The sequence below is a fragment of the Centroberyx affinis genome, unplaced genomic scaffold, assembly GCF_046629955.1.
Source record: "Centroberyx affinis isolate AG114_WGS23_722 - 3 ecotype Tasmania unplaced genomic scaffold, CSIRO-AGI_Caff_v1 ptg000171l_1, whole genome shotgun sequence".
Lineage (NCBI taxonomy): Eukaryota > Metazoa > Chordata > Actinopteri > Beryciformes > Berycidae > Centroberyx > Centroberyx affinis.
In genome coordinates, this window is record NW_027278868.1 from 332065 (window position 1) to 357278 (window position 25214).

Genomic DNA, 25214 nt, shown 5'->3' on the forward strand with positions numbered 1-25214 from the left:
TGTAACACATTCCTTTTTTCAGCCGTTTCTCTCTCTCTCTCTCTCTCTCTCTCTCTCTCTCTCTCTCTCACACACACACACAGTCTTCCTTACTCCTTCAGGGGATGTAATTAATACCCTATTAATAGCCTTTTTATGGTCTCCAGTTCCTTAAGATGTATTATAACACCTTTGGATTCAAACAATGCCACATTTTCTCTTCTGAGTATATTAAACAACTTCCCAACATGAAAACTTCATTTGGCTGACTTCCTTTGGCTGTTGCTATATTGGACCTAAATTGCTTAATTAAGCTGCAAGGACTCAATGGTCTCCATAACTCAGTAACTCTCAAACCAGTGGAAATTGTTGAAGATTTTCACAGAAGTCTTCAGTTTTGGGAAAAATCTGAGAGGATATATACATATTCGCTTTGTTGCATGTCACATGGCTATACCTAATAACATCTAACCACTAACAACCCTAAATCCTATTGTTTTTGTGATTTTTACCTTGTTACATTTTTTAGGTGAGATGTTTTTACAGGCCCTTTTTAAGAATTCAGATATTATTTTAGGGCTGGGCGATATGGTTGAAATCAATATCACGATAACCATAAGGATTTTTCTCGATATCAATATATATCACGATATGGTTCATGTATGCAAAATCACGTTAAATAATCAAATTAATGTTCATCTCATTGGTGGTTAGGTGCGATGTCAAACAAAACAGAAATATTCAAATAATATTCCTACCATACCTCATTTTATGAGAGTTTTTAAGTAAAATTTGCTCGTCATCATCAATTCAGACAGCAGAAATGTGTGTCACGATATTAAAATATCTTCATATCATCACGATATGATTCCACTGAAAGACGATAAACGATAATATTGAATTATCGCCCAGCCCTATATTATTTCATTCAAATGTCTAACAGTACATTTGACAGGGCGGCATGGTAACTAGAGAGGCCGCCCTTCAACTGAAAGTCCCAGGTTCAAGCCCCCTTAACAGCAAAGCATCCGACCTACTGAAGTTTCCTCTAACAAGACTGGACAATGGGATTGTTTGAACCTTTACATTCAACTGTATACTAGCCTATATGTAATGAAAGGTCACTGAAACGCATTTAGTTCAGTAAGTCTCAGACACAAAATGCAAGATTCCCAGGACCAGCATTTACTCTTCTTTGCAAGCATTATGTACAAAATCAAATTGGTCTCAACCAGCTACTACTAGATTTTCAGAGCCCAGAATTTGCTGTTCTGCATAAGCACAGCGAGACTTAGGAGTTGAGCATGCATATCTGTGAGAAGTTAGTTTTGAGAATGAATTAGAGCCTTTGAGTTTCTATTTACATACATCTGTCTTCTACTGTAAATCCCCAAGGAGGCAGGCGTCACAGGAGAACCTGTTAAGCACACATTACGCCGTCAAGAGTTACTCCAATATTTTGCATTGTTTGCGACCGGACTCCAGATGCAAGTAAATACAAATAAATAACAGACATCAATGTACCCCTATCCACAGAAATTCCTGGGACACCTTTTCCCTGAGAGACAAATTATTTTCTATTGTTTCTGGCTAGAGGAGACAGTTGTGAATATTCACTTATAGAACAAACTGCTAGGGCATAAGAATAACATTTCTGGACGGCTTTCCAGAGGAGTCCACAGATTCAGCGGCTTTCCCCTATAAGAAAGAATTTTTTTTTTATGATACTACTTCTTAGGCCCTCATCTACCAAGTTTCACCCGAAGCTCTGATATTGTATTTTTATTCCGTCTTGTAAAAGGCTATCACTATGTTGTTTATGTGAAGGAAAAAAACACAAACATGTTATTGTCCCTAGGGCAAACAAGTGTCGACTAGACCCAATCTGACACATTGTGAAACACATTTATCATCCATCTAAATTCCTTCCTGTGTTAATCAAACGATTACCCAATACCAAGAGAATTTGGAGTTCAGCACTAATTGCTAGGTTAGGTTGCTGTTGGCTCAGGTGATGCATACTCTGCATGCTTACCTTCACAAATGTTAGGCAGTTTGTGTGTGAGAGAGAACAGCAGATCTTTAAAACAGCAACAATTAAGCTGTTAAGACTTGGTGAATATGAGCAGTCTTGCCACAAAACAAGCCATAACACCTTTTTTATTCTGTGCAGGGGTTGTTGAGATTTAATTGCATGTCAAAGAAGTAATTGCTGAATGATCTATTATTTACGGGAAGGTTGTCATTTTCTGTGGAAATTAAAATGGTGTTGCACTACGGACGTTTTATAAAACCAGTTCAGTGTGGAAGCCAACAGTGGCCTTCGGCCTTTTCTGCTCAAACAATCCTTCAGTAACCGATCAATTCAGCCATCAGTACTGTAAATCATCATGACTCAACATGAAAGCAACATCATTTCAAAGGGAAGGTTCAGGATTTTTAGAAGCCTATCCTGTTGATCATTAATTCCCTCCTCCCCTCAAACATATTCAGAAAGTTTTCATGCTGGCATTTTTGTTTTATGAAAAATGACACCAGATTCCTGTCAACATTTGTTAGCTGTGCAAGATTAAACCAATGGGAAACAGTTCTTGCAAAATTGGATACAAGCCCTTTTACATAAAGCCCTTTTTCTTATCCTATTACTTCATATTATGGAAGTAGGTGGCATGGCTTGCATGAACTGCTCTGAGAAACTGTTTCGTTCCCTAATGATTTGCACTAGCATTGTGAACAAATACTAAGAGGTGGCTGATGCCAATTTATGAGAAACAGAAAATGCCTGCATGAAAATGTTTGGAATATCCAAAGAACAGGCTTCATTAATTATTTATAGGATAAACAACTAGGGGATGAGGAATGATACAAAAATGATACAACAATCAAAACAAGCTTTCAAAACAAATTGCAAAGAACATCTAAATCTAACTAACAATATGTGATTTGTCATAGTATAAAAACTCGAGTGCCTGAGTGCATTTTACACCTTCCCTGACATGGAGAGTAATCCACTAAGGTTTTAGGTTTGTGCAATAATTTCAAACAGTGTATTCAGAAATAAAGCAGTTTCCCTTGTCAAGAGGCATAAATAAGCGTTCTCTTAATTCACAATCTTTTATAAACATATACAAAGCAGCTGCCAAACAGTTGGCTCTTATTGTGCTGTGAGACAGGGACGTTACTCTACGTTGTGAGTTTATGGGTCAGCTGTGGCATGGGAGCTTAGAAGCCCACAGTTTTGACACTGTGAAGTGAAGGTGTCACGGGTCACATCAGCTGTCCAGCTCAAAGTCTGTCTCATCGTAGAGTTCAGTCCGGGGGGAATATTTCCGTCGTGAGAACTTCAGACAGAGGGTATCTCCTACTTCATTCAGATGGTGCAGCACCTGAGGACAAAGGATAGCCTCATAACATATGTGTGTGTGTGTGTGATTTAGGTTAAAAAATAATGACCAAAGCATCTGCGGTGGATATGCATATGATATTATAGTTCAAATGAATATCTAAGGTAGGTCATATAAAAGGTCATATAAATATTCTGGGGTATTAACTACATCCAAGGAAGGGGCAAGGAAGCGTGTGTGTGTACCTGGTCCAAAATGGCTCTGGTGTGTGCTGCAGACAGACAGAAGCGTGCTCGGGCCTCTGTTATCGGTGTGGCTGGGAAGCCGACCACCACCACACCAATTCTCCTCTCCAGCATGGCTCGGGAGAAAGCCCTGAAGAGCAACAGAAACATACACAACTATCAGCTTTACACAGCACTGACCACATTCAAAGGAAATCCCAACAAAACTGATTTTTAGCTTGTTATTCTGCAAACATTTCGCAAAATTTCCCAAGATTGTTTTGGCTGTTTTAGAAGTTTTGACATAAGATTTCTGTTAACTCAAGGAAATCCTTTGATGTCATCAGATTGTATTACTTGAAATGTCTGAATGAAAATTGCCTGAACAACCATTTTCCCCATACCACTGTCAAGCATCTACTGCAATGAAAAATTGCACTCGATTTTTTTTTTTCTTTTTTGAAATCTTTTTATAATTACATACGATGTGGACAACACTCCAACTCTCACCAACAACAGTGATAAAAGGACAATGACAGTACAATAAGGGAAATAGGGAGATGGATGGATGTAGATGGATATAGATGTTTAATAGGTACGAGGTACAGGAACATTACTCTACATACAATTTTCTTTTAACAGTCTGCACTTCAATATTGACACTGGACTTGGACTTGACTGTTCCTAGATCTTGAAAACTCAAAACCCAGAAAACCACAGAAAACAACCTTGTCAATTTTGGGGTAAATGTCTGTTTTTTGCAAAATAACAACCTCAGTTATCGGTGGAATTCCGCTTTAAATAAAAAGTCCTGCAAGAGCCTCTATAACCCTGACAAAAATCAATGCTGTTTTCCTTTACTGTAATGGTTAAAGGTTGCGTAAACAATCCAAGTAGATGCAAAATTTCACTGGTGGGCTGTGTTGAAAAAAGGGCTGATGGAGCTACAGTGCAGGCAATAATGATAGGAAGAACCAATCAGCAACCAACCTGGTCAATGCCTGATGTTGCCTCTTAAAGGATTCGGCCTGTGTTTTTAAATACATTTCTTATCGTCAACAAATACACTGATTTTGTTATTTTCATAGGATTTGTTGACGGTAAGAAATGCATTAAAAAACACCAGCCTTATCCTTTAAGGGCCTCTAAATGAAATTGTGTGAACATAACAGCTGAGGGAGAGGAAGAAGAGAGAGAAGAAGAAGAAAAAAGAAGGACGGAAGGGCAGAAAGGGATGGAGGAGGAGGGATGGAGGAGGAGGGAAAGAGGACAGAGCGTGGGGAGATTTTGTTATTTTTTGCATGTGCTTTACGCCCAGTCTTTTGTAAACATGCCGGGAGGATGATAAACTTACTCCACACAGAAAGAGGCAAACACATTTGGCAAACCTGTGCCAGTGTGGTGAGAGTTCAAGCATACTTACACCACTTTCCCTGGCATGTAGAGCAGGATTGGGACCACAGGCGAGTCGTCATTGCCATAGATGATGAAGCCCATCTCCTTCAGTCTGGCCCTGAAGTACCTGGTGTTCTCTGCCAGTTGCTGGATCCGTCTAATTCCTACAACAACAACAACAAGATTTACATGGGCAAAGCACCAATTTGCTGCTTCTCTTGCACATTTCCACTGTCCTCAGTCTACTGGAGGGAAGATAATCATTCCCATGCCAGGGAGGGACATCACCTGTCAGTAGTAGCTAGTGTAGTGTGACTTCTCTTGGAGCACCAAATCATCCTGAATCCTGCACCTCCATCTGGGCCATTCCAGCCTCCACCATGGACTTGCTCGTGATTACTATTCAGCTGCAGCAGCAGATGGTTCAGTTTTGTCCGCCTGACGGCATGTTGTACGCACTCGCATGCTGCCAAGACGAGGACTCGCAAATAGGATACGATGGATTTCGCACAAAATGAGTGACTCTGGACTGCCACTGGAGCGTAGCCACGACTGAAACCGAATACAAATAATGCTTAAGTATCACGTCTATTTCAGAGAAATATATTAGGAAACAAATCAAAGGCAGCAGAGGGGGCCTGCTCTGCTAACCCCCTGGGCTCCCTAATGATGTGAATCGCTGGGGAGCCAGGTCGCTCCATGGCTGCAGCAGAGTTTGGCATGGCCCAGTCTTGGAACACAGCTCTGTTTCCCTCTGATTACCTGGGAACAGATTGGCAGTTCTTTCAAAGGGGTGTAAGAGAGCACTTTAAATCCCCTTATCTCAGCAGAGAGAAAAAAACAAACACTCGGGCATCTGCCAAAAGCCCAAGCCCCATTTTGTAAATTGTTCCTCTCTGCGAAGATAGAGGGCATGGAGGTCAAAAGCCTGCTGCCAGATGCAGGAGTCATGTGAGTAGGTGAGAGTTTTACTAGAGTGCGTCGATGTTGCGCTCTTTCATAGCATTTCCCTATTCTGGAGCCACGAGTTTACTTTAAACTTGTTTTACAAAATGCAAGAGGGAGAGGAAAGGGGGACAAATAGAGAAAAAGAGAAGTACAAACAAATGGGGCATATTTGCAAAGATCGTTTGACCTCTCATGTCACCGTGTGCTTTAGCAGCCTTCTGATGGACACTGGAGCTGATGTTTTGAAAGAGCGCACTGTTTGCGATGTTCCCTCCCCTCCAGAAGACAGGTCAAGACCGATTTCCCCACAACAGCTATTTGCCTGGGCTACGTCAGATGCATGGCATGTCTTGTTCAGAGCCAGAGGAGAGAGTTACTCATCACTGCACAGAACTGTACCTCCACCATAGGGCATTAGTCCTTAGTCCTTGGAGTGACAAATCCATTACAGCACTCTAAGATATGCACTCAGCACTCTAAGTGTTCTGTATATTTGTACGATGCTATACATTCACATGGCTGCCTCTTTTTTTCCATATGCATGTGTAGAGTCTCAAACAAAAGGCACACACTCTAAGATCTGTCGATTTGAGAGAAGGGGCATAATTTCCTGTGAAACTGGCACTGATTGTTATTTACTATATAGGACAGAGGGAAGAAGCACTGCTTGGGTCTGATTTGAACAGACTGGTGCTCTTTGGAGAGACAGGTATAGACTCAAACTGATACTTGAAAAACTTTGATCCTTCATTTGCTAGTAAAAAATTGAAGAAAAAAAGGTATTCTAAAAAGCAGGGTCTCAGGGTCACTGCCTTAAGTGAAAAAAGTTTTCATTACGTTGGCTGTAAGACAATTAAAACCAACGTGACGCAATGTGTTTTTGGATCACTGTTTTCTAGAAGATCCACTTTCAAGAAGTGGATCAAAGTTTCCTAATATCTGTTATTTTCTGTAAGTTTCTATATGTTACTGATATAGTCTGTTCTGCCATGTGCCATTTGTGTATTTGTATTGTATCACTTGTGGTTTTTCAAAAATAAATCAATTTCCCACTGTGGGATAGATAAAGTACTATAACAACTACCAAGTACTACTACTACAACTACTGCTACTACTACTACTACTACTACTACTACTACTGCTACTACTACTACTAAAACTACTACCACTACTACTACTGCTACTACTACTACTAAAACTACTACTACTACTACTACTACTGCTACTACAATAAGACAAGAAGAATTCCTCTCTAGCGGTGTTGCAGCTGGTCTGGTCATGACTACTTCACTGCCCTCGTGTCTGATGCCATTAAAGCAGAAACTTTTCAGAGGTACACTTTTCCTCACAACACACATGAAACTGATTTCCTCCATGGCAGGGTCACGTGTGCACAGGGACTGCATGTCCTCCACTCTTTCTACCACTGCAGACCCCTGTAATTGCTAGCACATTTTTCTGACCAAGCAGCTGTTTGTCTTTCCCTGCAGGGCTGGACTTTACCAATAATGCTAACATTGGTACTGCCCTCTGGATTTATTAAGCTATTGTTTCCATAAAATTATATGAAGGTGTGTAAATTTATATAGCAAGAAAATCATGTTTGGAGAGCAGAGTATATGGATGATGGGACTGGGATTGAGGCTGACATTAACAGAAGAGAGACCAGGTATAAGATACTCACCCTCTGTGCTCCCGTCTACTCCCATGATGCACTTCATGGCACGTAGGATCTGCTCAGTGACAGGCGGGGACATGGCGGAGGCATATACTGCACTATGGGAGTGGCTACGTAGGTAGTCCACCAGCTCCTGTAATATAGAGCAGGGACTCAATGTCACACAGATGATAAACAGAGATATGTCTGCAATGTATTTTAAGTTAAAAAAGTATATTTTAGTTACTACATGTAGAAAGTCTAACCAGGAATATCATATCTTGTAAAAGCTGCATGTGAGAGAAAGGTGGCCCTGCACTTGTCCTTTTGGACCACTAGAGAGAGCTGATGCATAGTCAACACCTGAGAATCAATTAAAATACCTCAAGTCATTTCTCTGTCACTATGACTATCTTTGCATTGTGAGAATGGACTGTAAAATAGCACTGGATCTTTTCCTGGTCTATGCTCTGAGGGAGCTGGAGCACTAATTTGAGAAGGAACCAATGTTGAAGTGAGCCAGAATGGGGACCGTCATGCTCATTATTCCTAAATGTCAGCAGTAGATTAATTCTGCTAGCGCTTGTCAAGAGCAGAGCAGGATGTCAGGAAACTGAACTGATTTGGTCATGGGTCCCTGAAGCACGTGTGAGTAAGTGGTCTGAGGTTGGAGTGGGCCGAGAGCTGTGATGGGCTGCCGCTCGGTGGCTGCGCGGTGGCCGGCGGGGGCGGGGTGATGACACGGAGCCGGAGATGCTGTCTGGCCACCATTTCCACTCGCTGCCATCTGTCTCCACTGGGCGGTGGCGGTGGCCTCCTCACACACATGCGAGGGGAAGGGATTTCAGGGGAAATGCTCAAACGTAGGGAAAGGAACCCTGAAACAACCTGACATCTGTTTCCATTTAAGGCTGGGGATTTTCACCGCTTTAGGGCCTCGCGGGGTTTTTGGTGCGACCAAGATAAACCGGTTAAGAGAACATGTCCGAAATCCATCCCACATCTGGGGAGCGGGGCATGGAGTGACAGCTCAGAGTGTTTCCTCTCTTCTAAAGCTCAGCCACACGGCCGCAATACTGATGTGGTGATACACGGCCACAACGCCACAGAGTAGCAGTAATGCCAGCAAAGACACACGTACACACACTCACACAAGCACACACACACACACCACACATGCACAAACACATAGACACACACTCTTCCTTGCCCCTTCAACGGATGTATTTAATACCCTAATTTCAATGCCATCCTGGTGTTTGGGTAGAGGGTTAATGAACAAAGCCTCCTCCATGTGAGGTTGAAGTGAATTATAAGGAGCTTGGAGTCTATTCATTGGGGTACTTATTTTTGGTACGCTCATAAAATAGCTATAATATGACTGTTTTCCAGAACACATCTGCAGAGTCTTTTGTCGGTCAACCCGAATCCACTTAATGTAGGATTTGGGGGATTTCACCACAACAACAAATAAGTCAAATCTAAAGGCTTTCTCTCTCTTTTCCTCCCCGCTCCTTCCAGGCCGTTTACTACAGCCAGCTGTCAAAGGAGGCAGCGTGTTCATACTTCAAACATTATCATGCTTGTTAAAGGCCATCCTGTTAAATCTGGAGCGCAGTTCCGACGCCTGCCACAAGAAGGGGCTGGCCCTCTGCCAGCTTTACCTTCTTATTATGGCAGAGCAGGGCTGAGCCAACATAAGGCATGGGCAGGAAGGGTCCCTCTCTGGATACCTAATTCAAACAACATGGCCGTTTCCTCTGTTGCTTTCTAATCAACTGCCACGAAGCCGGTGCGGTTATGTACTAAAGTGTACTTTTTAATGGAGTCAAAAGGAATTACAAAGGCCCTGAGACACAGCCTGCGGAACATTTGTTGGACACATGAGCGCTGCGAGAGAGATGGGGTGTGACGTACTTAGAGTGGATGGTAGAGCCCCATACATCTATACAAGACAGGCCTGGATGAAACAATATTTTCAAATATTTTTAAGGTTTATTTTAGCCTGCTTTGGTGCCAAATGGGTGGATGTTGCCAAATAGGACAATAAGTGCCAGAAAGTTTAAACAATCACAGGAACGTATTTGAAAGTCAGTTCAGTTTATTCTATTTTCCATGACTGATAACTTGCCCAAAACCACTGGAATTGTCTTGATGTGATTAATCCCACCCACCTGTTACTGTATTCAGGGTAAAAAACAAACCAAAACGCAAATATGTTTTGACCCAGGTCTGAACCGGGATAGTTAATTTTCTCTATGAACAGTACAGCCACCAGACCAGTGTCTGCCTGACTGGAGAAACCACAGCTCTACCACACGTTTAAGTTCAGTCTGTCACAGGTGTGCTGTGAATTGGTGATATGGAGGGAAATGATAAGGTTGATGGGAAATGGTAACGCGATGATGGATGATAGCATTCAAAACAGGCAGGGCTGTTAGTAAGTGTTAAAGGAACACACTGCCCTTTTGGTAAGAAAACACACCGCTGTAAGAAGATGGGTTGTCGTTTCACCTGTGTATACACAGTATTTATTTACTTCACGTCAGGTAATGCTAATGCTTGAAACGTACATTTAGTCTACATTTAGCGGATCTAACTAGCTTTGCATCATCTCAGAAGCACTAAATACTGAACACACAGATGTGAAACTACAACCAATCTTTTTGTCACACAATGTTAAGTTGATCTTATTTGCCAAAAAGACGGTGTCGTTTCTTGATGTGTGGAGAAAAATAAATATCCCTTCTGAAATGTGTTATTGATTACAGCAAATGAGAAAATGTAAACAAAATGAAAGGGCAGAAAGCTGAAATAGAAAATGAGAAGACTGATAGGAACCTTTTTCCCTGCGATGTAGCCTCCAGCCGCCCCAAAGCTCTTGGTGAAAGTGCCCATCATCACATCCACATCAGCTGGGTTCAGATCAAACAGCTCCGTCACACCCCTCCCTGTTCGTCCCACCGCTCCGATACTGTGGGCCTCATCCAGGTACAGATAGGCCTTATACTTCTTCTTCAGGGCGACGATCTCAGGCAGTCGCACCACTGAGCCCTCCATACTAATGACGAGAGAGGATCAGAGGATCACACACATTTACTACAGTTGCAATAGGTAGCCTATATGGGACATACACATACTGTTATTCATATAAAGATCTGTTTACTTGTAGACTGGATTTTAGTCTGTGTTTCTAAAAAAAACCCACATTTTTTGTTATTTTGAGGAAAATCTACCTCTTAAATTGATTGAATTGAAAGAGAACTGACCCCAACCCCTGTCTACACTTTATACACTGCAGACTGTTTGTACGTGCATATTACATAATCCCACATGCCCCAATCTTCCAAGAATCTTTCTGCTGCCCGCTCTTTCATTTTACTCCCACCTCTCACCAGTCTATTCCTCCCCTCGCAGGCGAGCCTTTTAAGGCTACGAGTAGACAGAAAGAGTGTATGGCTGGGGAATGGAGCAATCCCAGACCTGCTATCCCTGCTATGGCTGAGATCCTCTGTACTCCAAATGACACAGGACAGGTTTCACCGGGACTTATGTGGACATCAAAGGCGAGCCCAGGATAAAGCTAAGGCATGCTCCACTCTTTATCCAAGCCTTTTGATGTTCCCGGGGAGGCGATAGATGGAGTATTAGTTCTTTCAAGGCCGCAACAACAGGCCCCCTTTCTCTAATGTCTGAGATATCGTCTGATGAATCCAGTCTGATGATGTGCAATTAAGTTGTCATTCACATTAATAGGAATGTGGTAGAACTAATCATTACACTAATGCCACTCGATGGTCATATTCAACGTTTTCCCTCCATTTGATAAGAGGACTGTCATAAAACAATAAACTCCCCAGCTGACTAAGAATGTGAAAATGTGTTGAGGGGGGGAAAATAACATGTTGAGCAAAAGCACAATGAAAACGTCAAGTTTTAGTTTGGAAGGACTAAAATGTAGGGAGGGAGAGATTGAGAGCAGAAGAGGGAGGAAAGAAAGGAGGAAAGAAAACGGTCGTGATAAACAGTTGGGGCTGGAGGTGTAGCCAAGTCAATCTCCCTGGCTCCATTTGGCCTTGATTTGGAGCTAATGAGCAGATGGAGCGGGTCACTAAGGCTCTGGATTGCTCACTGCTGGGAGAGACACACAATACCTTTCTCCCTTCTCCAGTAATCAAACAGTACCCAACCACCGCCCCCCCCCCCAACACACACACACACAAACACACAGACACACTATTATTCAAGGCTAGAGAGGGAAGCAATTGAAATAGAGACCATTACAGGGGCCGCTAGACACACAGGCAGAGAGCTCTCCTCAGGTTGCAAATTAAGATTTCTACCTGAGTGGAGTTTGAGTCTGGCTGTGCTAAACTCTGCTAAAGAGCCTGCACTTACACAGATTGATAAAACAGATCAAGAGACCAGAGATATGTGTTTGTATGTGTGTGTGTGTGTACAGATGTGTGTGTGTGTGCCACTGTGTGTGGTATAATCACTTGCTGACCTATAGATGCCTTCCACCATGATGAGGATCTTCCTCCAGGGCCTGTGGGTTCGAGGCTGCCCTGAGCAAACCGCCTCTCTTAGCAGCTTCTCCAGGCTGTGCATGTCTAACACACACACACACACACACACACACACACACACACACACACACACACACACACACGCACACGCACACAAAGACAGTCAAAGAGCAGGAGCGTGAGAAACTCAATAAATCAGAACATGTCTGTACATTATTGGTAAGGGAAAAAACAAAGCACTGAGCACACATCATTGCACTGTAACTCAATGCAAGTCAGTATAAGCATCTCTAAAAAGGCCACATGTAGTCTACAGCAAACCATATTTCAGTGCATAATAGTATAAAAGCATATCAAACTTATAGGTATATAAAATTGTACATTACATGTGTTTAATAGACACATGTACAGTATAGCAGTGAACAAATCACAGCATGCAAAGTCTGAACACCAGCAGAAAGCAAACAACAGTAGGCACAGTAATCATTTCCACAGGGCAGGGCAGTTCACAGAGTACACAAGGCACTGCTTTATCTGCCAGGAACACCTTCCACAAACTACAAACAGGAAATACCTCCGCAGCATGAGGCTAATGAACACCTGCAAAGTCTGTATCGGATAGGATTACCAACTGAGCTAAATATGGGTTTGGCCAAAGGTCTCTCCAGTGGGGCATGGGTGGCTGCTTAAAACCACAATGTAATAATAAATAAATTCATAATTGAAATTGAAATTGTGCTCTCAGCAAAGTAATTCCCCAGTGGCATTTACAGTTTGATAATTCCTAACAGGTAAGGGTGACATATATATTATTGATTATTATCTTCTGCTGCAGGTGTGCAAAGTGAACCAGCAGATGGCAGTATTGAATAGCCGTATTTAATGAAGAGTATCATTGACGATATGAGTGCAATCAAAACCGTTTCCAGCTGAGCACAGAGTGAACTTGTCAAAGAATTCAATCATAGTTAATAATCTGTCATAGATGATTGATATCGCTGTCTCACCACCAAAACAGCATAAAACAATTCTTGAAACTCAATAGTGAAGAACATATCTAATGATAAGATCTACCAATCTCAATGTTGAAATAGGAATGAAATAGTTTGTTCTGCATGCGGAAAGGGGGAAATATTATTTCACAGTTAGGCACTGATTTAAGCCAAGACCCAGTATGAGATATGATCAGGACGATGGTAATCTTTGCTTCTACAAGAGACACATGCATATGGTTTTAGATATCCATAAAGTATTGATATCTTATCTTTAAATTGACCCTGAGTGTGACCCTGGTTTAACACAAACAATAGACTAAGCCTCTCCCACCACCGGCATTGCATGAAAGAATAACAATGGCATTCTTCAAAAGCTATATCTATTTCAAGTATTTCCCACAGAAGCCTTACATTGTTAGAGTGGGCAAACCAGTTTTCCTACTCTCTGGTATGAAATTCCATCTCTGCCCACAGATAGCCCACTTAAAACCTTAAACGTCGCAGCCAAACATCATTACAATGCTTCCCAGAGGTTTTGGACGTAGTTTGCGGTATGCATTGAAAAATATCAGTGCCAAGCGCTGTGTTTATTTAGCGTTTTTATCTGTCTTTTGTTGTCGCTAAGTTGAGTGGTATAACCCTCTTAGTAAATACAGGCCTTGTGCTAATAAAAGAGTGTGTGAGCCTACAGACTGGAGTGCTGGAGGTAGGGAGGCTGGGAGGGGTCAGCTGCTGAGCTGCCTCCGGGCTCTTTCCCTCAGATGCTTGGCCTCTGGGATCTGCTAGGAGGACCCTTAACTGACTCTGCTTGTACCTGTCAGGACACATTTGCTGCCAGAGGACTGGCTCATTTGTCCTGTCTCCTGAAAGAGCGAGGGATGCTTCCAATGCCACCACACTGAGCGTTACATTATTCATGCTTCTTTTTTCCCCCCCATTTCTATGGAAATTGACAATATAAAAAGAGACATAGAATAGAGTTAAAGTAATAATCTGTGACATTTTCATATAAATAAATGTCGGTTTTGCAACTGTCTATCGGTGATTGATATAACACAATAGTGATTCAACCAATTGCCAGTTTATGAAAGCTTTTACATTTGCTGTTCTAAACACCCAGTGTTTGGTAGGTCTTTCCCAAGAATAATCCTCTGGCAAACAGGGAGTGATGCATTTTATGTTTCTGTGAGCAGCAACAGTGGTTTGATTGGAATAAATAGAAGAAGAACTAGGTAGTTTTCATGAGTAGCGATAACCACCATGGCTGAACAGACAGAAATTCACACTCCATCAACAGAAAATCTAAGCAAAGAGATGCCACAGAACTGGCCACACTGTTTGATTGTCAAGTGATCTCTGGGAAGTGCAGTGCAGAAACACCACAGCAATGAGCACTTAGCACCAAAGACGTCACCAAAACAAAACAAAACAAAAAACACAGATCCCGCAGATGGCCACTTTAATAATGCTGTATGTTGTATTGCTGTATAGAGCAAGCACTACTACTGATCTTCAGATGAAAGAGTTTCTGTACTTACTGTTGTGTTTGAACACCCGGATGGTCGCTCCGGACAGTCTGGCTCCCAAGACAAGAGACGTGTGATTCAGCTCATCGCTCAGTATCAAGCAGCCCTAGAAACCAGCAGAGAGCAAGGGACATTCAAATTTCCCTCATAAAGCTCCTAAATTCCAGTGTGATAGCTGTGATACTGTATTTTCAAAAATAAGAGGCAAACAAAACTTCAAAAATGACCTGCACAATATCATTGGCATTCTTAATGATGTCCCGATACACAGGCTGTTTGGCAATAGTTTTTAAATTAATAATAAGATGGTATGAGATTGGTGTGGAGGATGTATGCGTGCATCCTCATGTTTTGGATTGACTCGTCTATACTTAGTGAGTAAGCCAATTAGATTCTCCCTCGGGATCGAACAAGCTAATTAGCTCTCTCTGAAATTACGGGGACATTACAACTTTGCTCAACTGTGAAAATCAAAGTGAAAGTGTGGTTTATCCTGTGAAATTGATGTAAGCAATGAAACTGCAAAAAATTGAATTTTATCTGGTATGATATTTACTCTAGTTTCTAGATCAGGTGACAACAATAGACATACTGTATATGTATGGGTGAAAATCAGAATGGAAAATAGACTGTGCTCAAACAACTGGCTGCTTGTCTGCTACGCCCCCTACCATTGTTATTGTAATGTCTGTTTTCTGAGGGCTTGTCTGTTTTTAATGTGCTTTAAAGCATCCTTTGTGCTTTTGTCCTTTGGCCTTGTATAACTTCCCCAATCCTTGTCACCAGTCTCATAAGGTTCACCCTGGCCAATTACATCTCAGTCTGCTCCCTTTGCCCCGCCCCTACTCCTCCCCTAAACACAAACACCTATGTCTAGGCCCTTTGGTGTGTTATATTCGCTATATATGTACCGTATATATATTTGTCAAGCATTTGGTGTGTTTCATGTGTGATGAGGGTCCTAGCGACCAAAACGTCACAGTTTTAAAAATAAAGATGTTTTTTTTAATGGAGGGAGTGTGGCGCCTCATCTTGCATGAAAATCAGAATGCAAATAAATTCAGCCATTCCACGAAAATATCTGTGGCATATTAGCATATTTAACACTGAAGCTCTAAGCATTTGCCTGCATTTGTTTGAATGACTTCTTGTAGGGTGTATGTTGACACAGTCTCAGTGACAGATCCCCTCAGTTTGGCCTGGGGTCCAGCTGGCCCGGTCCCCAGCCTACCAGCAGCTGTCACTCTACTGTAGCTCTGCCCGGACAGGCCGAGCCCAGCACAGCCTGTCCCCGTAGGATAGCATTGGCAGTGTGCGTGGACTCGGCCTCCGCACCACCAGCCCCTACGGGGATACTGCGGGGGCCCTCCAAATGGCCCTGAGGGGCTGCTACACCACTTGAGCTGCATAAACGACCCCATTCTCGTCACTTAAACCCCAAACCCCAGGCAACCTCCCCCTCCTCCCGTCCAGTCCAATCAGGGAAAGTCATGCTGTGTGTTGCCCCTGGTAACCCATGGCCGCCTGTGTGAGCCAGGCTGGTGTGCCAACAGGCCAGAGTATGGGTAATCATACCCTTGAGTGGTGCTCTTAACAATGCCTGCCCTTCCTTGTCTATGTGTCTGAATGTAGCTATGTGTGCCCAAAGCCTCCCTCCTCCTGGCTACTGTAATGTTTAATTATGATTTTAATTAATGGGGGTGGGAGGGGAGTTGTTAGCAGCTGAGCTTAGTTGACTGTTGTTCATTAATTTAGGCCATATGCAAGAGAGGAACAAAAGCTAGGCTAATTAGATTAATTTATGCTGCGCTGTGAAACTTGCACCCATGGAGAAAGATTTCCTTTCATTTGGCGTGTTTAAATCACATACCTTGCCAACAAGTGCTGGGATGTTCATGGAGTTGGTGGCAAAACCCATTCCAAAGGTCATTGAGGATTCAGCTCCAAGAAAAGTGGCCACAAGTTGCTCCAGCTCTTCATGAATGCTCAGGTTACCTGCAAGGCAGAAATCACAAAAGGTAACTCACCCTGACAATAATTTGGAAGTCTTTCAGTCTTTGGGTTTTGCTGGTATTTGTAACCCAATCACAAGTTTTGACAGACGTGAATGCCTCCTGAGGCAAGAGACACACAGGCAAAAGCCTGGACTACCAGCAAGTCATATATCAGTGCCTCTCACTCTCTAGGGATTTGGAGAGATTTATAAAGATTCAAGATGTGGTAAATTTGTAATTTAGTTGAACTATCCTTTTTCATCCCAGGTAATATCAAGGCAACTAGTCCTGCAAGGTCTGAAATGGTTCTGCAGCACAATTTGGACCAAGGCAGTTAGTTATAACCCACTCTGACAGGTGTGGCCCAGAATTCATTTAGAAAATTGATCAGATTGTAATCTGCCACCTGACATTGTGTTTTTCTATTTTGTGCAATAAAATTGGGATTTTCTGGCATCTCTGGGGTGCTTTCAGTGCTACCCTTCTGGTCAGCTGATAAAAAAGAATTACTGGTATAATTGTGAGCCATAGGGAGAGAGAGAGACAGTGAAAGGTTCATATATATCTTTTATTTCTTCTGGCTCTGGGCAATGGTATATTGCAGATAAATATAACATATTATTGCAATAAATTAGACTTTTGAGGCAAAAGCCACTCTAAACTTATAGATGAGGTACAGAGAGCTCACTAGTGGTGCTACCAGACTCTCTTAATGACTATTAACATTACAAACTACATTCTTAACATTTGGCAGTAAGGACGGCCAAATATGCAAAAGCTGAATTTGCCAGAATCATGACAAAAATGCAAAATAGCTACTTCAGTGCAGTTTACAGAAGGTCTGAAAATATAGTACATGGTTTGGGGCAGGGATGAGAGTGCTGGGCTTTTTTTTCTCTTATCTATGTCTATACAGTCATTAGTTCATAGAAATACTACAAGACATCCACATGCATTAATTCCTTTAGCATCATCAACTTAAACGGAATGGAGAGTAACCATGGTTTTAATATTATGTTGTGATATCATCGGGGCGATCGACACCTGGCAACGAGCAAACAGTGCATTAATTCCATATCAATGGGCTGATAATTGAGGTGAAATATTAATAAAATCCAGAAAGAGCAGGCATTATAAGGCTCCCACAGACTGAAAGTTTCAGGTAGGGCTGGAGAATGGGTATTGAGTGGTGTGTATAAAAACATAATGCACTGAAGCAACTCTCTCTTTATGGTGTTTCCCATTCGGTGCTTTCCATCAGGCTGTGCGCCAAGTCAAATCGATTCATACATTTCCTCAACCACTCAGGCTCACAACCCCTGCCGGCACGTGCAGCTTTTTTAATCAGACTGCATTGGCATTCGGTCTCTTTATAGAACATTTTACTCAGCAGTGGCTTCACAGTCCTGCCCCCTTATTGATATGCTAACCTCATATGGGTGCTTTGATTCAGGATACTCTTAAGGTAAGAGAGAGTGGAGTCTTCATTAGACCTCGCTCACTTCCGTTACATGGGCTAGCTGAAATCAAACGATAATTACACCATCATATGCATCTGATTAAACTCGGTCAACTGTCCTCTGAATTACCAAGGTCACCTTCCTGCCGACCCAGTCATAACGCTTGTTGACAAGAAAGCCCTATAACTATTGCAAAGGTTGGACACAAAGTCTTTCTGCTGTGGCAGACAGTGAACGCTGCATTTGCAAACCTCAAAGCTAAATCTTTTCCTTTATTGTGAACCCATGACTGACGTTTTACCTCAAAGCTTTTACAACCAGATAGCTCACCCCAGCATAGTTAATCATTTCTTTTCTTGATCTTGGCTAAGTGCCTTTGTTGTAGTCTGAACAGACAAATATGTTTATGCCTTGTTTTTTTTTTACATGTAAAGATGCATGAGAGCCCTACAATTAGTCATTACAATAACGATAAAATGAAATACCCACTACTATGCACTACATAGCTGCACTTGGTAGTTGTAGATAACTTGTCACACCTTTAAGAGCAAGGTACTATCATCTAATTTATGTTAATGATTGTAGGAAACAGTAGGCTACCCATTAATACAAGTCCATGAATGTTTGACATGCCTGTTTTTTCACACACCTACACAAGCATCCACACATACATACTGTAGTGTAACTTCCCAAAATTCAAGGCTGTTAAACCATCTAACCTCAGAACAAAGAATGGGGAAGTACGCTTTAGTTTCACTATTTCACCATCTAGACATAGAACAAACCCTCAGAAGTAGTTACTGTACTCCCTTCACTCCCTTGGACTAAATCGTCATCATCTTTCCATCACAATACAGTACGTGAAAACACAAGGTACTTCTAGTGCACTTTATCTGTAATTTCACTATGGTAGTTATTGAAGAAATTGGAAAAAAACTCACAGAAGTACAGAGTCTGTACAGTCACATATAGTTGTAGGAGAATTATTTATTTTTTTAGGTAACCTAGGAACTCACCTTGAATGAACTGAACTGTTGGAGTCAACCCTACACCCTACAATTCAAGTGTAATGTACTAAAAGCACCTAATATCAGATAATGGAGCAAGGAATATTGAATACAAACTATTCTGAAAGGTACAAAGGATCAAAAAATTTAACTAAACTGTTAAGAGGAAGTTGTAGGCATAGGCCTGAGGCGGTTAAGCACAAACTATGCCTGTTTGAATATTTGTTCTTTTTCATTTTGATTGAGCGGCGTGCTTTTTTATTAAAATAAGGGGATAAATTGATTTTGATGTTCTTTTGTAGCACAAAAAGGAGGTACATTTTTATAACCAATGGAAATCACTGCATGTGAACTTACACATGGGTGATGATGGCGTCACTGTTCCTACAGAGACAGTGGGGTATTTAATAATTGATGCTTAATAAGGTCTCATGGGAGAGGTGCTTGTTATTCCTTAACCAACTGAAACACATTACAAACCCACTGAAAAACAGTCCCATTTTGAAAGAAGAATAAACATATAAATAAATCACATAAATGAATAATGGATGGTGCGGAGGGTGGGGTGCAGAGGGCGGGGTGCGGAGGGGGGGAGCTTTGTACTTGAACTCTGACAAACAGACTAATGATCACATGGTCTTTTACTCCTCTGGTTTCCTCTGTTTCTGACTCAGAGGTCTGTCAAACCTCTGATATCGTGCAACACCACAGTAATGTAGCCCACTCCGTGCAAGTGCTGGCGCCTGTATGTCACCTCACCCTCCGCTCGCCTGTTCTCAGCAGATATACAGCACGGCGTCAGAGGTGCCATAAACCAAACGTCACTGACAGCAAGTAGACTTTGCTAAACATGTGACCCCTTCACCGAGTTCCATCATGTACACCTGTTTACCCATAGGCAGCTTTTGACCTATAAACACACAGCCGAGAGCCATTCATCAGATTTCACTACTGCAGCACTGGAATGCTGGAACCTGACTGACGAGGTTAAGATCCTGCCGCACACACAGGCATTTAGACACAGTCACAAGCTGGGTTCCAGCGGATAAAACACCAGTCAAAATTCATCCGAAGTCGTGGATCCCGCTTTCAGATCGTCGTCGTTCGAACACTGCCATTGCTCATACTCTGCTGCGGACTGTTTTATGTCCAGGGTGTTTCATAACATTACGTTACACTATGATACCATATCCCCACTGCTCAGTGTGGACCAGTATGTAATGATCTCAGCTTATGCCCAAACGGTACATAATTTAACAAAGGTTGAATAATTCATATAACATTGCAGCCACTGGAAGATAATTAAAGATTCGGGCAGTATAATTCATGAGAACGATAATAAATGATGGCGCATGTGATAAGAGAGACGGAATTTCCAGTTTATTACTCAACCCTCCCAGTGTCATCAGGGTCTCGCAGAGTGTTTCATAATAGATACACATATAAGAAGTTTGAAGCACTGTAAAACAAGGTAAAAGAAAATCCAGTTTACAACAGTTTTGACTTGAATTCTGGATTTGAAGTGGATATTTTTTGCTCTAGACCTCAGATAAAATTAACAACCTTGTTGAAAGTATCTCAAAAGGACGAGCGATTCACAGAACACACCGAGGAGTGAAAACATAACCTATTTAAGATTGTGGGAAACAGTTTTTTCATCTCTAGAGTTGAAAGTTGACCACAAACTCACCCATTTCCTGCCTTGTGCTGCAGACCCCAATCCCATACTGGCGCGTTTTGTCTGCCACAGTTTTCAGGAAGTCAGCGTTGTTCTCAGCAAAACCGAGGTAGTTGTAAGAGCCCATGTTGATGGCATTGTCTATTGTCTTCCCAGTTAACCTGCCAGTGTGTAAACATTAGTAATCACTTCGTATTCTCTTTTTTCTACAGACACCCACACTCAGAGCCTCAATTAATTCCATGGTATTAAAAGGAATCAACATTCAATTAAATACAATTGGCAATTATGCACTTGTCACTTCATCAGTAGATTTATATATAAATATATGTATGAGAAGGTGAATACCAATGTTTGTAAGCTTAAACTGAATTTGTTATGCTTATTTGCTTGGACAGTTTGGAGTAGGTAATCGTAATCACACACTCCTTCCAGCCAGAAACAAGAGATTATGCTTTTAATCTGTAATGTCACACCAATGTACAGGTCCTTAGACTATAAAAAGATGATCTGAAAATAAAAGATGGAAAGCGTGAAGGTAATAGTATCCCAGATCATTTTCTTGAGATCAGGGGTAGTTTTCCATTCTGGAACTCACTTGGTAAAAGTTCAGGTAAACATCAAACGAGTTCACAAGGTCAGTCTTTCATTGAAGAGCCAAGAGAGTACTTCCACACTGTACCTTGGTATTAAAGTTTTTAAAAGTAATTTCAGGAGGACTGCTTCATTTCATCAACTGACCTACTTCTCACTGCTCATGTAAACCTGCACGCCTCTTCAAAGCCCATCCACATGCCTCTTTTCCCATTCACCACAGAAGACAACCTGACTGCCCCATTTCTATTTTTCCAATCACATTACACCCCCTTTAACATGTAAGCTATGCTTGCTCTCTTCCCTGATTTATAATTTCATATGCCCACCTCAATCTCCTCCCATAGCTCTGTCCATATTCCTAATCACATTCTATTCCCATGGCTCTGCTGTGCAGGAGGGGGTCCGCTCAACCTTGGTCTAACAACGGAGGCCAAATATATTATCATATCTATCCATGACACCTACCCATATGCATTAGTCACAAGCTTTCCCAGTTAGTTGATGAATTAGGAGCTTTAACTAGTGAATGAGATATTAGAGTCTTGGTTCTCCCCTTTCTAGCCCCAGAATTGGCCATATTCACAAAGATTTGCTGGGTTGTCCTAAGTGAATAAGAATAATATTTGTGAATTCTTAAATTGAGTAGTATATGTAAATACTAGCCAATGTCTAACCTAGTCAATCACAGATGATTGAATTACAGTACCTGAATGTCCAGTTGTAATCATCGGACACCCTCTCCATCAAGTCAAAGACAGGTCCTGGCAGGCTGCATACGGGACGGTTCCAGTTGTCTCGTACCCTCATGTAGAGGTTGCGAGTGTAAAAGTTCTCAAAATCTTGATAAAGTGGTACGAAATCCTGAGGGCAGAGGGAAACATTCAACAACACCACAAAAAGCTGGTTACATAAGACATCTGTGTCATAGAGTGATTATGAGTGATGTATGACATGTTTTTGTTTACTGAAGTAAATTGTTGATAAAGCTTCTGGGAGAATGAAAAGTGAGAAGTGACTTTTGGGAAACTGATGACTGGTTTTGTAACAACGGTGCTCTCCAAGCACTGCAACACAGCAAGGCAACCTTGCCATTACAGGACAATGTCATTTGCAATGTCTATTTGTGTCTTTGCCTCCATTAACAGCAATGCGCATCTGATCCAATGAAGCCAGCATAATCGGGGCAGAGCCCACATAAAGCTCTTTCTCCCTTGAGATCAACTCATAAAGTGACCCTTGTCAAACACACAGAGCAGATTGCCTGCTTATCCCCCCTGCAAGATGCTTTACTCTCATTGCTCATCAATGTGCTGTTTACTCTCTCTGGCTTACCAGCATGGCAACAAAGACATGGGGACAGAAATATCTTTTCTCAAGGTTAGAGCTTTTTCATATAAGCATCACAAGAAAAAACAACAAACACTAAAAACTTAATTCTGCCATTTCTGGATTTAAGAAGTGAAATCTATAGTAGCATAATGCCTCCTATTTACCAATGCTGAGGCCTTATCGAGAATCTAAAAGCATAGTAACACAGAAGGAACGTGAATCCACTGAGAATTAATTAGGTCTTCAACAGATAGTCTCTGTGGTGCCCTGTCTCACCCATGGCAACATAAAAGTGCAAAGAAACATGAAGGGAGAAGGCAGAGGGGAGAGCTTAAGAGCAAAAATTAAAATAATTGGGGGGGGAAAAACAAAATGTGTTGACACCCTAGTCATGCATGCTGTATGCCAACTGTCTGTGTGTGTGTGTGTGTGTGTGCGTGTGTGTGTGTGTGTGTGTATGTACAGCATGTGTACAGTATGTGTGCATGTGTTCAGTATGTGTGTGTGTGCATGGGTGTTGTGCGCACCTTCTGTTCCTGTCTTTCCTGGGCGAGGTGGCACTTCTCTAGGCCCACAGCTCTGAGGAAATCTCTGAAGTAGCCAAACAGGGTGACGATGCCAAAGCCCAGGTATGTCATGACAGCCACATACATGGGTGCCTGTTCAAAGGACTCCTGTCTATACTGCCTAGAGGCAACTCCATTCCCTGTGCCATTTTTCTATACAGCAAGAGGCCCACATTGTAGACAAGACAAGAGAAAACAATAACATTTGAATAAAGGAGGCCGGGTTTCAAACAAAGGACTGAAATTTGATTAGTGAATACATCAATTAGCTTGAATTCAGAGAAGACCTTAGCCTACCAATGCACAAGTTACTCAAACACTGTGTTTTGTAAACCAGCGGAGCATACATAAAATACTGGTGATACAACTGAAAATGCATCCGTACAGATGTTATAATAACGGTAAAACAAATAAAATTGTGTCGACCCATTGACTGTAGATGGAAATGTTAACCGGATTACTGATCATGGGCATGGATTTTATATCCTAGAGTCAGTTAATTCATTCAGTGAAGGATATCTTAAAATAGAAAAAAATGACACAAGAAATTATTGTTTTAAGATGTATAGGTAGTATGAAAACTCATACTGCTTATTATGAATGAGTTTAAATTAAGCACTTAAAAAGATGTGTTAATAGAGCCTCCAACACAAGCTGTCATAACACTGCCTTGGGAGGGATTGCACAATAATCTGTAACTGTGTTGGAAGGATGCAACCCCATTCTTCCACAGGAAATTACAGAAATATCCCATAACTGTTCAACACAGCTGACATCTAATGACTGAGGTGCCATGGCCTGTGATTTACATCCCTTTCATGCCCATAAAAACCATTCAGTGACATGTGGATTGGGTTCAGGATGGAAAAGACCTCATCAGGGCACAAATGCACCACATTCATTCATTTTTTAAATAAAAGCAGACTCCACACTAGCTCCACACATTCAGTTGCTCTAAAAATTCTACCACTTAGGCCCAAGTCTAAATGTCATACATTTACTAGCTGTTGTTAAAATATATGCAAATAATAAAAACTTCATAAAAAGTGTCAAGACTTTTTTGTCAGCCAACTTGAAGCAGTTGCAAATAGTATGGTCCTTAATTTTTTATTAGGGCTATTGTGACTCCTGGAAGTAGTAAAAACGCAAATTGTATGAAATAAAACGCATGATAATAATATAGAAAACACTTATTTGAGTGGGACATCTGTGCTTTACTGGGTCAAGGTGATCACTCAGAATATTTCTTGCTATTTTCAGTGGAGCTAACCCATCAGTCAGGAAAAATAATGATCATAGCCTTTGCTAATTAGCATATAGCCTAATTTATGAGGATACAAATATCACAACAAAACTATAGGAATATTTTATAAATAGTAAAGTGATAGCATAGGAGATAATAAATACCATCAAGAACGATAAAGTGACTATAAGCTCATTTTCTGGTTGCCACAAACACACTAAAGTCCCTACAGGAGTATTACAGTGACTCTTCACGGTCTATCGACAGTATGTGACCACTGGGCGTTTCTCAACAGATTAGCTTGTCTCCTACGTCTGGTGGTGTCCGGACTCGGAGGTGAATTCAGGTAAAAAGCCAGGTAGGATATCCCACTGAAAATCTACACACTGTTCCACAAGATATCTGTCTCCTGGAAAGTTACTTTACAAAGTTAAAAACGTAAAAATGTCTGACCCCGGCACGTTACTCGCGGTTAAATGCACAAAACAACTTGATGCACAAAATAATTGTCCAGTAAACACATCAAATTTAGCCAGCTCCCAGCCTCCCAGCTGCTGACAGACGTACCTCTCTCTTGCTGTGATACCCACTGTTCTTGATATCTCCGGGTTTCAGACCATTCTGGTTCAAATGTGATTTTAAGTTCCCGTTAGCAGCAGTTCTTGCCATATTTTCTAACCCAAACAGCAGCGTCGACTGTCTTCTTCTCCGCTGTGTTTGAGTGTCAGGTAATGAAACCGGTT

At 41.6% G+C, this 25214-nt stretch overlaps 1 protein-coding gene across 1 annotated transcript; it reads right to left on the bottom strand.

Moving 5' to 3' along the window:
• Positions 1-1161: 1161 nt before the first annotated feature.
• Positions 1162-25206, bottom strand: sptlc3 (serine palmitoyltransferase, long chain base subunit 3). Its single transcript, XM_071534527.1, has 12 exons — positions 25039-25206; positions 23190-23381; positions 22040-22194; positions 20749-20897; positions 16468-16592; positions 14610-14703; positions 12055-12160; positions 10389-10608; positions 7575-7701; positions 4971-5106; positions 3569-3698; positions 1162-3365 (listed from the first exon to the last, which is right to left on the bottom strand). The coding sequence occupies exons 1-12, from the start codon at positions 25138-25140 to the stop codon at positions 3252-3254; spliced, it is 1650 nt and encodes a 549-aa protein (XP_071390628.1). The 5' UTR covers positions 25141-25206; the 3' UTR covers positions 1162-3251.
• Between the last annotated feature and the right edge of the window lie 8 nt (positions 25207-25214).